This window comes from Nycticebus coucang, chromosome 14, assembly GCF_027406575.1.
Source record: "Nycticebus coucang isolate mNycCou1 chromosome 14, mNycCou1.pri, whole genome shotgun sequence".
In the NCBI taxonomy this organism is placed as follows: Eukaryota; Metazoa; Chordata; class Mammalia; order Primates; family Lorisidae; genus Nycticebus; species Nycticebus coucang.
The window spans coordinates 58,749,011-58,764,138 of NC_069793.1; the positions used below are offsets into that span (position 1 = coordinate 58,749,011).

The 15,128-nt window shown below is 37.3% G+C and overlaps 1 protein-coding gene across 1 annotated transcript; it reads left to right on the forward strand.

Annotated features, from left to right (window-relative positions):
* Positions 1 to 13,104: 13,104 nt before the first annotated feature.
* LOC128565493 (olfactory receptor 6A2) lies at positions 13,105 to 14,204 on the forward strand. Its single transcript, XM_053561984.1, has one exon. It carries the CDS (start codon positions 13,173 to 13,175, stop codon positions 14,154 to 14,156), a length of 984 nt encoding a protein of 327 aa, XP_053417959.1. The 5' UTR covers positions 13,105 to 13,172; the 3' UTR covers positions 14,157 to 14,204.
* The last annotated feature ends 924 nt before the right edge of the window (positions 14,205 to 15,128 follow it).

The window sequence follows — 15,128 nt, forward strand, 5'->3', positions numbered from 1 at the left end:
AACGGCTTAAACTGTCCTCTACGGAGGCATAGGTTAGCTGACTGGATACAAAAACTCAGGCCAGATATTTGTTGCATACAAGAGTCACATCTTACATTAAAAGACAAATATAGACTCAGCGTGAAAGGATGGTCATCCATATTTCAGGCAAATGGTAATCAGAAAAAAGCAGTCATTGCAATTTTATTTGCAGATACACTAGGCTTTAAACCAACAAAAGTAAGGAAGGATAAGAATGGTCACTTCATATTTGTTAAGGGTAATACTCAATATGATGAGATTTCAATTATTAATATCTATGCACCTAACCAGTATGCACCTCAATTTATAAGAGAAACTCTAACAGACATGAGTAACTTAATTTCCTCCAGTTCCATAATAGTCGGATATTTCAACACTCCTTTGGCAGCGTTGGATAGATCCTCCAATAAGAAGCTGAGCAAAGAAATTTTAGATTTAAACCTAACTATCCAACATTTGGATTTGGCAGACATCTACAGAACATTTCATCCCAACAAAACTGAATACGCATACTTCTCATCAGCCCACAGAACTTACTCCAACATCGATCACATCTTAGGTCACCAGTCTAACCTCAGTAAATTTAAAGGAATAGAAATTATTCCTTGCATATTCTCGGACCAACATGGAATAAAAGTTGAGCTCAGTAACAACAGGAATCTGCATACCCATACAAAAACATGGAAGTTAAATAACCTTATGCTGAATGATAGCTGGGTCAGAGATGAGATTAAGAAGGAAATTGTCAAATTTTTGGAACAAAATGACAATGAAGACACGAATTATCAGAACCTCTGGGATACCACAAAGGCAGTCCTGAGAGGGAAACTTATAGCACTGCAAGCCTTCCTCAAAAGAACGGAAAGAGAGGAAGTTAACAACTTAATGGGACATCTCAAGCAACTGGAAAAGGAAGAACATTCCAACCCCAAACCCAGTAGAAGAAAAGAAATAACCAAAGTTAGAGCAGAATTAAATTAATTTGAAAACAAAAGAATTATACAACAGATCAATAAATCAAAAAGTTGGTTTTTTGAAAAGGTCAATAAAATAGATAAACCTCTGGCCAACCTACTCAGAAAAAAAAAAGTAAAATCTCTAATCTCATCAATCAGAAACGAGAAAGACGAAATAACAACAGACTCCTCAGAAATCAAAAAAAATCCTTAATGAATATTACAAGAAACTTTATTCTCAGAAATATGAAAATCTGAAGGAAATTGACCAAATACTTGGAATCTCATTACCTTCCAAGACTTAGCCAGAATCAAGTGGAAATGTTGAACAGGCCCATATCAAGTTCTGAAATAGCATCAACCATACAAAACCTCCCTAAAAAGAAAAGCCCAGGACCAGATGGCTTCACGTCAGAATTCTACCAAACTTTTAAAGAGGAATTAGTACCTATATTACTCAACCTGTTCCAAAAGGTAGAAAAAGAAGGAAGACTACCCAACATGTTCTATGAAGTAAACGTCACCCTGATCCCCAAACAAGGAAAAGACCCAACAAGGAAAGAAAATTATAGACCAATATCACTAATGAATATAGGTGCAAAAATATTCAACAAGATCCTAACAAAAAGAATCCATCAACACATTAAACAAATTATACATCATGACGAAGTCGGTTCTATCCCAGGATCTCAAGGCTGGTTCAATATCCATAAATCTATAAGTATAATTCAGCACATAAACAAATTAAAAAATAAAGACCATATATTCTCTGAATTGATGCAGAAAAAGCTTTTGATAATATCCAACATCCCTTCATGATCAGAACACTTAAGAAAATTGGTATAGAAGTGACATTTCTTAAACTGATAGAGGCCATCTACAGCAAACCCACAGCCAATATATTGAATGGAGTTAAATTGAAATCATTTCCACTGAGATCAGGAACCAGACAAGGCTGCCCATTGTCTCCACTGCTCTTTAACACTGTAATGGAAGTTTTAGCCACTGCAATTAGGGAAGAAAAGGCTATCAAGGGTATCTATATAGGGTCAGAAGAGATGAAACTTTCACTCTTCATAGATGATATGATCGTATATCTGGAAAACACTAGAGATTCTACTACAAAAATCTTAGAAGTGATCAAGGAATACAGCAGTGTCTCAGGTTACAAAATCAACATTCATAAATCGGTAGCCTTTATATATAACAACAATAGTCAAGTTGAAAAAACAGTTAAGTACTCTATCCCATTCACAGTAGTGCCAAAGAAGATGAAATATTTGGGAGTTTATCTAACAAAGGACGTGAAATATCTCTACAAAGAGAACTATGAAACTCTAAGAAAAGAAACAGCTGAACATGTTACCAAATGGAAAAACATACCATGCTCATTGCTGGGAAGAATCAACATCATTAAAATGTCCATACTACCCAAAGCAATATATAATTTTAACACAATCCCTATTAAAGCTCTACTGTCACACTTTGAAGATCTTGAAAAAACAATACTTCGTTTTATATGGAATCAGAAAAAACCTCGAATAGCCAAGACACTACTCAGAAATAAAAACAAAGCAGGAGGAATCACGCTACCAGACCTCAGACTATACTACAAATCAATAGTGATTAAAACAGCATGGTAATGGCACAAGAACAGAGAAGTAGATGTCTGGAACAGAATAGAGAACCAAGAGATGAATCCAGCTACTTACCGTTATTTAATCTTTGACAAGCCAATTAAAAACATCCAGTGGGGAAAAGATTCCCTATTTAACAAATGGTGCTGGGTGAACTGGCTGGCAACCTGCAGAAGACTGAAACTGGACCCACACCTTTCACCATTAACTAAGATAGACTCTCACTGGATTAAAGACTTAAACTTAAGACATGAAACTATAAACATACTAGAAGAGAATGCAGGGAAAACCCGTGAAGAAATCGGTCTGGGCTAGTATTTTATGAGGAGGACCCCTCGGGCAATTGAAGCAGTTTCAAAAATACACTACTGGGACCTGATCAAACTAAAAAGCTTCTGCACAGCCAAGAACACAGTAAGTAAAGCAAGCAAACAGCCCTCAGAATGGGAGAAAATATTTGCAGGTTATATCTCCGACAAAGGTTTAATAACCAGAATCCACAGAGAACTCAAACGTATAAGTAAGAAAAGAACAAGTGATCCCATCGCAGGCTGGGCAAGGGACTTGAAGAGAAACTTCTCTGAAGAAGACAGGCGCACGGCCTTCAGACATATGAAAAAAATGCTCATCATCAGAGAAATGCAAATCAAAACTACTTTGAGACATCATCTAACTCCACTAAGAGTAGCCTATATCACAAATCCCAAGACCAGAGATGTTGGCGGGGATGTGGAGAAAAGGGAACACTTCTACACTGCTGGTGTGAATGCAAAGTAATACATTCCTTTTGGAAAGATTTATGGAGAACACTTAGAGATCTAAAAATAGATCTGCCATTCAATCCTATAAGTCCTCTACTAGGCATATACCTAGAAGACCAAAAATCACATCATAACAAAGATATTTGTACCAGAAGGTTTATTGCAGCCCTACTCATAATTGCTAAATCATGGAAAAAGCCCAAGTGCCCATCGATCCACGAATGGATTAATAAATTGTGGTATATGTACACATATTACACATATGTACACATATGTACACATTGTGGAATATTATGCAGCCTTAAAGAAAGATGGAGACTTTACCTCTTTCATGTTTACATGGATGGAGCTGGAATATATTCTTCTTAGTAAAGTATCTCAAGAATGTAGGAAAAAGTATCCAATGTACTCAGCCCTGCTATGAAACTAATTTATGGCTTTCACATGAAAGCTCTAACCCAGTTACAACCTAAGAATAGGGGGAAGGGGGAAAGGGAGGGGAGGGAGGGGGGAAGTGGGCCGAGCGAGGGGCATTGGTGGGATTACACCTGCTGCGCATCCTCAAGGGTGCATGTGAAACTTAGCAAATGTGGAATTTAAATGTCTTAGCACAATAACTAAGAAAATGCCAGGAAGGCTATGTTAACTAGTGTGATGAAAAAATGTGTCAAACGGTCTATGAAACTAGTGTATGGTGCCCCATGATCACATTAATGTACACAGCTATGATTTAATAAAATAAAATAAAATAAAATGTTATGAGTTGCCCTTCTTTTAAGTCATTTTTATCCTTTAGGTTTTTCCATACTCATTACATTCGAAATATTGACTGAATTATAGAATTCTTTGAGGTAGCCCAAAGTAATCAGGATCTACTGTTTTTTTTTTTCCATCATTTGTAAGATTATGAAAAAAAATTCAAAGTTTTCTATAGGTATGTCAGAATATTCTAGGTTATGTTTCAGTAACAATCAATCCCAAACTTTTAGGGCTTCTAAAAACAAATATGCAATATAGGGTTGGTTGAAATCTGTCCCATATATTTGTCACTCAGAGAACAAACTTCTATATGGAACATTATTAGTTTTATTAAATAATATCAGAAATTCTTTGGAAAACCACATTCTACGTCTTCAATTTTCTTCTCAAAATTGGCACATCTTTATGGCTTCATATGTAATCGACCAAACCAAGTCAGAACGTTAATAATGATGTCAATGAGACAGAAATATAAAATTATATACTAAGACAGACAATGAATGTTTTGAACAAAATGTATCACAGTATATCCATTATTAGTCACCAATACTTCCTCTTTATATTTAAGAAGTATCTCTTATTGACAGCATATATTTTGATCATGCTTTAAGATCTAGAATGATAATCTCTGCCTCTTACTTGAAATATTTAGTCTACCTTTATAAGGTTGGGTTTATATCATCATTTGCTGTATTCCTTTGAATTTAGTACATTTTTATTTTCTCTTGGTATTTTAAGTATGCTTTTGAATTATTTGTTTGTTTTATTGTTTATTTGCATGTGTTTTTTAGGGATTATAATATGCAACTTTGACATGTAACCTTGTAGATTGTAACTATTCACACACAATGTAACATTTTTACAGAAGTAGTCTTTCATTTTCCTCTCTTTTAGTGTGCTATTGCTGCCATTCATTTTACTTACAAATATTTTATAAATTCCACTGCTCATTATTATTACTTCTACAAAAGTCAATGTTCACTTTTACTGATTCCTTTTACTAAACATAACTAGGAACTCTGGAGATTATACATGAAACAAACATAAGGTTCTAAAATATGGAAAACGAAGACTGACTTGATTGGGACCTTCTGACCCAAGGAATGAAGTAGTTATGAGTTCCCTGAGTTTGCTTTGACTTCATATACCCCAGACCTGATACTGGAGAAGCCAGAAAACGGGAAATGCTAACATATACAGACAAAAAATACCCCAACAAAGGTGTGCATTCTGTAGGCTAACAACCAAGAAAGGGAAAAATCTAGCAAGATAAAAGTATTTTACATAAAACCACTCTACTTCAGCTAAAGACAATAGGAATAGCTATGTCTTATCTCCACCTGTGCTAGCAGAGGTTTAGTGGGGAGTCTGGGCTTCCACCTTCACCACAGTAGATGGGGAGCCAGTAGTTTCATGCCCCCCAGTGGAAAGTAATGAATCCCCTGGCCAATGCTACCAAATACCAGTGGAGACCACATGAAGAGTTTAGACTTACATCCTCATCCATCAGTAAAGATGTGCCCCTCTCTCCTTGTGTTAAGGTTATGTCAGAGGAGGCCAGAGGTTATGTCCTGAGGACTCAGGAGATCAGGACTTTCATGGCATCCTGTTGTCATGAGACCACCCACTGTTGTGTCAGTGGAGACCACATAAGAAGCAGTAACTGAGCACTCTTTCTGGTCCCAGGAAGGAATCAGTGGAGCAATAGGGAAATAGAACTCCCACTCAATAGTAATGAGAAGCTGCACATTTTGATATCATTAAAGGAGAAATGAGAAACCTAGAATTTTATCCCTACCTGGACATGTAGCCTGCTCCATTATAGAGCAGTGTGAAAGAAAACTAGCTAAGATAGAAGGTTTAAATAAGATTCAAAGCTATTCACAGAATACCTAATATATCATGGTTTCAATAGAAAATTATTTACCAGACCAAGAACTAGGAAAAATCACAGACTGAATGATAAAAGACAATGAATAGAAGCCAATGATGAGATTACAGAATGTCAGAAAGATAGCAGAAAAATATCCAAATGTTTGAGACCTAAATAACACTCTTTTCAATAACCAATAGGTCAAAGAGGAAGTCTCAAAGTCATGAAAAGTGCAACAAACTAAATAAAAATGAAAATACAATGAATAAAGATTTATGGGACATAGGTAAACTAAATAAAAATGAAAATACAATGAATAAAGATTTATGGGACATACTTAGACAAAATTTTAAAAGCATCAAATACATATTTTAGAAAAGAGGAAAGTTCTGAAATCGATAATCTAAGCTCCTTCCTCAAGAACCTAGAAAACAAAAAGAGGACAATGTAAGTTCAAAGCAAACAGGACACAAGAAATGATAAGAATCATAGTGTAAATTAATGAAATTGAAAAGAGTAAAACAGTAGAGAAAATCAATGAAACAAAAAGGTCATGCTTTAAAAAGATGAATAAAATTGACAAACATTCAGAAAAATGACAAAGATTCTAATACTCTAGGAGGCCAAGATGGATAAATTGCTTGAGTTCAGGAGTTTGAGACCAGCCTAAGCAAGAGTGAGAACCTGTCTCCACTAAAAAAAAAAAAAATAGAAAAAATATCCAGGAAGACATGGTGGCATACGCCTATAGTCCTAGATACTTGGGAAGCTGAGGCAAGAGGATCACTTGAGACCAAGAGTTTGAGGTTGTTGTGAACTATGATAATGCTATGGTACTTTACACAGGGTGACAGAGTGAGACTCTTATATTAAAAAAGAAGACAAAAATGACTCATTTCAGGAATCATGACAGGGTAATTACTATGAACCCTAAAAAAACAAAAAGAATACAAAGTAAATACTATGAACAGGTCTACACACATCAATTTAATAACTTAGCAGATACCTACCAATTCCTTGAAATACACAAACTGTCACAACTTACCCAACATGAAATAGATCATTTGAATAGCCTGATAACAATGGAGGAAGTTAAATAAATTCTTAATTTATAAACTCTTGAAGAAATGTTCCAGCCCATCTGATTTCACTGGAGAATTTTGCCAAATGAATAAAAAGAATTAACACTGATACTATACAATCCCTTCTACAAAACAGGGGAGGAGAGAAACTTTCTGATTTATCTTATGAATATAGTTTATATAGTTTAATCCTGACAGAAAAACCAGTTAAAAGTACAAAGCACACATCAAAAAGCTATAGACCAGTATTTGCTATTAATACAAATACAGAAATCTTTAACAAATTATTAGAAAATACATCATCAATATGAAGAAAGAATTATGCACTGTGACAAAGTATTGTGTATTCCAGATATGTAGGATGGCTCATATTTTAAAATCAATTAATGTAATCCATCATAACAAATGGCTAGAACAGAAATGTCACATAATTTGAATGAAGAAATACAGAAAGTACATTTGACAAAGTTTGACACTAATTTGAGTTAAAAATGATCAGAAAATTAAAATAGAATATAACTTCCTCATTTTTATGAAGGCATCTACAAAAGCTTATTACCAGTGCTGAGAACACATAATGAGAAAAAGGGTAGTCTCTACAATAAAAATGATGTTGGAAAAATTGTATATACACACACTTAGAATGATAAAACTGGAATCTTATCTTACTCCATACACAAAAATCAACACAAAATGGATTAAAGATTTAATATGGAACTGAAAGAATACCAGCAAAAAAAAAAAAAAGAAAAAGAAAAAAAGCTTCTTGACACTGATTTTAACAAAGATTTCTTGACTATGACTCTAAAAGCCCAGGTAGCAAATGCAAAAATAGGCAAATAAGATTCCATCAAATTAAAATGCTTCTGTATAGCAAAACAAGCAACCAGCAGAGTGAAGAGGCATCCTAAAGAATGGGAGAAAATATTTGTAAACCATACACCTGATGAGGGTAAATATTGAAACCTCCAAAATATATGAGAAATTCTAACAACTTAATAGCAGGACAACAATAACTTGATTAAAAAATGGCAAAGGATTTGAATAGACATTTTTGAAAAGATACATTCAAATTTGATATCAATTACTAAAAAAAACTTAATAGGAGGTGAAAATTAAAACTATAATGAGCTATCACTTCACACCTGTTAAAATGACTATTATAAATAAGACAAAAGATAACAAGTGTAAGCAAGAATGTGGAGAAAGGGCCCCTTTTATTCTGTTGGTGGGAACATAAATTGGTACTTTCATGTTGGAAAACTATGAATGTTCCTCAAAATAGTAAAAATAGAACTAGAACTTTTAAAACGTGCTCACATAAAAACTAAGAAACCTCCATCCATTAGTAATTAATTAAACACAACAACACTGTGAAATATAAATTAAATTATTTAAATTATTCTTACCTTACAAATGGAAAAAGAGAGGCTTAAGAGAGGCTTAAAGAAGTTAAATAATTTCTCCCAAGGTCACACAGTTGAACACAATGAGACTGTGGAGCCCACGTCATTACCCCTACATTATACTGCCTACTTTGTTTTATTTTTATCAAAACTCTTGTATACATGTTTTTATCATTCTATGGAAAATAAACATATAAAACAAAACCCTAGGTTAAAAAGAAGTCAATTATAAATATGGAAATACAACTCAGAATCACTAACTAAATCTCCATTCAGTGTTCGTCCTGTGACATCATGAAAAAGAGGTATCATTCACATGGCACCAGAAGATAAAAGAAGGAACTATGCAGCATTGTTGAGTCCCTACATATGTTAATGACATTTTCTCCTCTCAACGTCCCTGTGAGGCATATTATTCTCATTAAAAAGATTAGGAATCAAAGGCTTGCAGCAACTAAGTAAATTACCCAAAATTACATGGCTTTGGTAAGATATGAGACCATCGCGGCCTGGTCCAAAACCCATAGTTTTCCTGTGAGCAGGAGCAGAGCGTGACAGAAAGAAGTGGAGACTTCCGGGGAACCAGAAGGCAAGAGGGGGAGCTTTGAGGTGAGTGTTGTGACATACTTTCCTTCGTGAAACTTCCTGAAAAACTTCTGTTTCCTGAGAGTCCTGAACATTTACTTCCTTTGTCCTCTGCTCCAGTCTCTTTTTTCCCTCTTGTGCCTCTTTTGGTCTCTTGAGCTTCTGCCTCAAAGTCATCCCAAAGCATCAGAGGAGGAGGGCAAATGTGAGGAAGGAAGGGAGGTGTAAGATAAAGTTGCCTTTCCTCATTTGACATTTCTCTGGCCATGGAAGAAAAAAAGGTGGAGTCTCTGTCCCATCTTTTTTTTCTTCTGATGCTTCAACTTTCTTTCCAGACGACTCCCCACATCATCTCCTAACCAACCTGATTATCTCAGGAGGACCCTGATGAGTCAATGATATCTGAATAAAGTGAGTAGATTCTGTTATCCGCTGATTCCTCTTCAACTGGTCAATTGTCCTATGTTTTCTTTACTTCTATCCAATCCATCCATCTTATTATTCCTCTCTACTTCTAATAAAATCCCAAAGCACCCAATATTTTCCATGTCTGGTCTATTCTGGTAATACTGAATCTAACATCACTTTCCTCATCTTCTCCAGAATAACTGCCTTCCATTCTACACTCTTTCTGATCTTCTATTCCTTATCTCTCCTTGAGACAAATTCTGGCTATGTCCACCTAATCTTCTTTCATTGGGTCTATTGTCTATATAGCAAGTTCATTCTATCTAAATATCATACGTCTTAGCCATTGCAATTCAATCTTCCTGAACTTAATCTAACTTCTTCATGTTTTGTCTGGTCCCTGAAGCTCTACAATCAATGTATATTTTCTTTACATATTAATTAAACTCTGTTATATCTTCTGGTGATCCACTTAAATTCTCTGTTTTGAATCATTTACACCAAAATTATTTTTACATTCTGCTTTTTCTATATTCCATTCCTATTATCTGCAATTCATCTGTTGTGCCCATATTATGGCTTCCTCTATTTTTCCATTCATATATAAGAATTACATTAAAAATCAGTAACTAAAGCATATCCTATAATAGGAACTAATGTTAGAATAGGCAGACATACCAATAAACCATCTATTCTATAGAAGTATGTGTAGTTTTGGAGAGTTGATCACTAAGAAACTAAGGGGAAGGAATTAAGGACAAGAGAAAGGGGACAGACATGAGAGATAATTTCAGGGGCAGTTCAGATAGGATTTGAATTAACTGTGTATGGAATATGGTGGTGGTGAGGCGGGCTGTGAGATAGGATGGGTAAAAAAGATCTAGGAAATTTCCAGATCTCTGGCATAGCTGACTTCGTGGAAGCTAATGTCATTCATTATGATAGAGGAACACCATGCATTAAAAAGATTTTTCTAGACCTTGTGTTTTTGAAAAATCCGTTTGATATCCAGGGAATTACTTCTACTCTTTTGTTATAACTTTAAGGACATATGGGGCCACTTCAGCTACATAGTTCCCCCTTTATATCTATCAGAGCAATAGAAGTAGTGACACAGCAAGTAAAGTGACATACAGGATTTCCTGGGCTCTAGTAGGAGTAGTATTTAGAGGCACCTCACCAAACCTATGAAGAGAAAGGGGAAAAAGGGGGCAGGGGAACTCATGTCTCTACGAGGAGGTGCCACATAAACCAAGACTGTAAGGCTAAATAGAAGTTAGCTGTGCTCACAGAGATTATGACATGAGAAAAGCTATGAAGTGATATACATGTTATGTTCTGAGAGCTGGTGGTATAAAATACAGTGTTGACTGTAGCAAGAGAAAAGGTTTTAGTGGAAATAGTGGGTGGCCTTCTTAAATGGTTTGAACATTATTATGTAGGCAATCAGACATTAGGGACAGACCTTAAGTGGTGAAGTAAAATGGTCCTATTTTAGCTTTAGTGGTGAGAACACAGGCAAAGAGACCAGTTAGAAGTCCACGTGGGAAAGGCTAAAGTTTTTCAAGCGTGTAGCACATTAAATATGAGGGTAGAAAATGCTAAAGAATAAGCATGAAAGTCAGAGGGCAAGGGGGTCAAAAGCACCATGAATGGCATATGAGGCTGGTATTGAGAAGGGTTCAAACCTGATGTAATTAATGGCAACTATGGATATGAGGTTCCAATTTATTCATGTGTCTAGATGTATGGTGTGGGGATAGCCATGACAGCTTAAACATTCAGGGGTGAGATGATGAAGACATGTCCCTACTGCTGGTCTATGAGTTTCTTGAAGACTAGGCACATGTCTTCTGAATCTTTCAGGTACCACTACCCTTGGCTCATACTCTGGTGCCCAAACCTCTGGACCATGGACAGGTACTTGTCTGTGGCTTGTTAGGAACCAGGCTACACAGCATCACTGCCTGACCTCCACTTCCTGTCCCATCCTTCCCTGGACACCCATCTGTGAAAAAATTGTCTTCCATGAAACCAGTCCATGGTACCAAAAAGGGTAGGGACTGCTGGTCTCCAAAATAACTGATAGACCACCAATTTAAAAAAAAAATGTGGGTATGGATGGTAAGAATAAGAGTGATAAGAGATGCAAGCAGTGTAGTTGCATTATACTCCTGTAGTACTGAGAGAAGTTTCAAGGGCTCCTGTACTGAGTAATGCTCAAGTACTGACAGCATGGCATAAAGAGAAGAGAAATTCCAGGAGAAAACAATCAGAAAGTTGAAGATTGATTTGTCAACACATTCTGCCCCTGCTGGCTTCATAGCAACAGGTCTAAGACCAAAAACTAGAAAATCTTCTGAGAGGAAATAGCATCCAGATGTTCCGCTGGGGCGCCCTTTCTAATCTCTATACTGTCTCCCAATGCTATAACCACGCAACACTGGGCAGAAATAGCCCTTTGTTTGTACCAACTCCCATGTGGGGAAATTCTAACTTCTTTTCTATGTGAGACCCAGAAGGGTATGGATGTTTTGAAAGGAAAACATGTTATCTTTGATACCAAGGTAAACAAAGAGAGTAACCTACTCAAAGTATGCTTTTATACTGGTCTTGATGCTACAGGAAGATGCTGTACTCTGATTCCCAGTTAGTACAACTTTTAGAACTGATGAGATTCTAAATCCTTTGGCCATCTAGCATCCATTTCCTAGTTTAAATCTCCAGGTGACTCTCAAGTACTGGGTTGTGTAGGACTTTCATTTTGCTGGTGCTGTGACTTCCTTGTGTTCCCCCTTAGTCTTTCTTTTGCTTCCCTAAGTAATTTAACTCTCTCTGCTTCAGTTTCTATGGACATTAAGCGTGGACTTTAAACAGTACTAAACAAGATTACTCTAAAGAACAAGTGAATTAATTCTGCAAACTCTTTAGAACACTGTCTGTACTAATAACATACGGTAAATCTTATGCACATTAATAGTATTATTGTTCTTCCTCCATTGGGTAACTTATTTCCTTAAAACAGAGTCACAATTCAGCCCATAGACAAATCCTCACTGTAGGACAATACAGACTTTCTTTCTTTTCTTTTTTTTTCTTTTTTTTGAGACAGAGTCTCACTGTGTCACCCTGAGTAGAGTGCCATGCTGTCACAACTCACAGCAACATCAAACTCTTGGGCTTAAGTGATTCTCTTGCCTCAGTCTCCCAAGTAGCTGGGACTATACCTGACCACCATTGCACCTGGCTATTTTTTGTTGTTATTGTTGCTTAGCTAGCCTTGCCTGGTTCAAACCCACCACCCTCAGTGTATGTGGCTGGCACCATAACCACTGTGTTACGGGCACTGAGCCAATACAGACTTTCTATTTCTGGTTCTTATCTATATTCTTTGGAGCCAAGTAATGTCATGTTTATCTGATGTTTCTCAATATCTGCTTCTCCAAAGGTCAGAACAGATTCCCATCCTGTCCCCAACATAGAGCCATTTACTTGTGCCAAAGATTGTCTTAGTTTGTTTCCAGATTAAAGAAGAAAGAAATGGCCTCAGCTCATTGATTGGTTATGTGCACTACACGTATTCTACCAATAGAAACCCACCAAGATAAAAGCTGGGCTCTTGTTGCTGCCTCCTGAAGACACTCTATTCTCATCTCCTGAAGAGCAGTGGGCAGGACTGATACAATGGAGAGGAGAAACCATAGTGGGAGCGTGAATGAGTTTGTGTTGCTGGGATTCCCAGCTCCCCTGCCATTGAGGGCACTACTGTTTGCCCTTTCACTAGTGGCTTATGTGTTGGTGCTAACTGAGAACATACTCATCATTGTGGCAATTAGGAACCATTCCACTCTCCACAAACCCATGTACTTCTTTCTGGCTAATATGTCCTTTCTGGAGATCTGGTATGTCACTGTCACTATTCCCAAGATGCTTGCTGGCTTCATTAGTTCTAAAGAGGGCCGAGGACAGCTAATCTCCTTTGAAGGCTGTATGACACAACTCTACTTTTTCCTGGGCTTGGGTTGTACTGAGTGTGTCCTTCTTGCCGTTATGGCCTATGACCGCTACGTGGCCATCTGCCATCCTCTCCATTACCCTGTTATTGTCAGTGGCCAGTTGTGTGTCCAGATGGCAGCTGGCTCGTGGGCTGGAGGTTTTGGCATCTCTATGGTCAAAGTTTTTCTCATTTCTCGACTGTCTTACTGTGGTCCCAACATCATCAACCACTTTTTCTGTGATGTCTCCCCATTGCTCAACCTCTCCTGCACGGACATGTCCACAGCAGAGCTTACAGATTTTGTCCTGGCTATTTTTATTCTGCTAGGACCACTCTCTGTCACTGGGGCCTCCTACATGGCCATCGCTGGTGCTGTGATGTGCATTCCCTCTGCTGCTGGACGCCATAAAGCCTTTTCCACCTGTGCCTCTCATCTCACTGTTGTGATCATCTTCTATGCAGCCAGTATCTTCATCTATGCCCGGCCAAAGGCACTCTCAGCTTTTGACACCAACAAACTGGTTTCTGTCCTCTATGCTGTCATTGTACCATTGCTCAATCCCATCATTTACTGCTTGCGCAATCAAGAAGTTAAGAGAGCCCTACGCTGTACTCTGCACCTGTACCAGGGCCAGGATGCTAATCCCAAGAAAGCTAGCAGAGATGGGTAGAAGGGAGGTATGATGTCTGATAAAATGCTATTAAACTTGGAACCAAGGTCTTCTGCTTAAGGCCTAATTTATGGTCTAAACTACAAAGTTTCACTGAGGATCTGGAAATTCTTCCTTATAACTCATCTACGAAGAGAGAAAAGGGATCAATTGCAATTTACAAACTGAATTCCTACAATTTCTGGTGATAGCAACACCTCTCAATTTCGAATAAGTTTCAGCAATCATTTCGCCCTTCAAATACAAATTAGAGGTCCCATGTTGTCTGCTCCATTGTAACTTAATAGGTGCTATGCTATTCAAGAAAGCACAGGCTTCTTTGTGGAAAAGCAACAGGAGGCTTCCTGATGAGAACTCTTCCAGACACAGCCTATGGATTGTAGCCAATGAGGTAACAGAGGCCTGGGATCACCCAGCAGGTGACCCTCCCAGTGTGAGTTACAAGGCAGGGAGATAATAAACCAAGAATTTTTATACTAGGAACTTATCACGCTTTCCGAACCACAGGCGTTTCTAGCTTCGTTTCCTAAATTACTGAGGTCAGTGTCCACATTGACCAACTAATTGAGCACATTTATTTCCTTCACCTTCTCTTTCCCTAAATAGACTATAAACATCAAGAAGACAGGAATTTGCTTGTGCATCTTGTGCATCATTTTATTCCCATGGCATAAAACACTATCCAGCAAAAGATGGCTATGAATAAATATGATAAATAAATATAGTTAGGAGCCATGTAAGCAAGGCATATGTGTTATGACTGTGTATCAGATTGGCAGGGACAGGAATTAAAGTATTCATACTTCTTTTTTGTTTTTGTTTTTTTTTTCTTTTGGGACAGAGTCTCACTTTGTCACCCTCAGTAGAGTGCTGTGGCATCACAGCTCACAGCAACCTCAAACTTTTGGGCTTAGGCAATTCTCTTGCCTCAACCTCCCAAGTAGCTGGGACTACAGGTGCCTGCCACAATGC

Coding starts and splice junctions, on each gene's coding strand:
- LOC128565493 (XM_053561984.1), top strand. CDS start 13,173: ATGGAGAGGAGAAACCATAGTGGGAGCGTGAATGAGTTTGTGTTGCTG.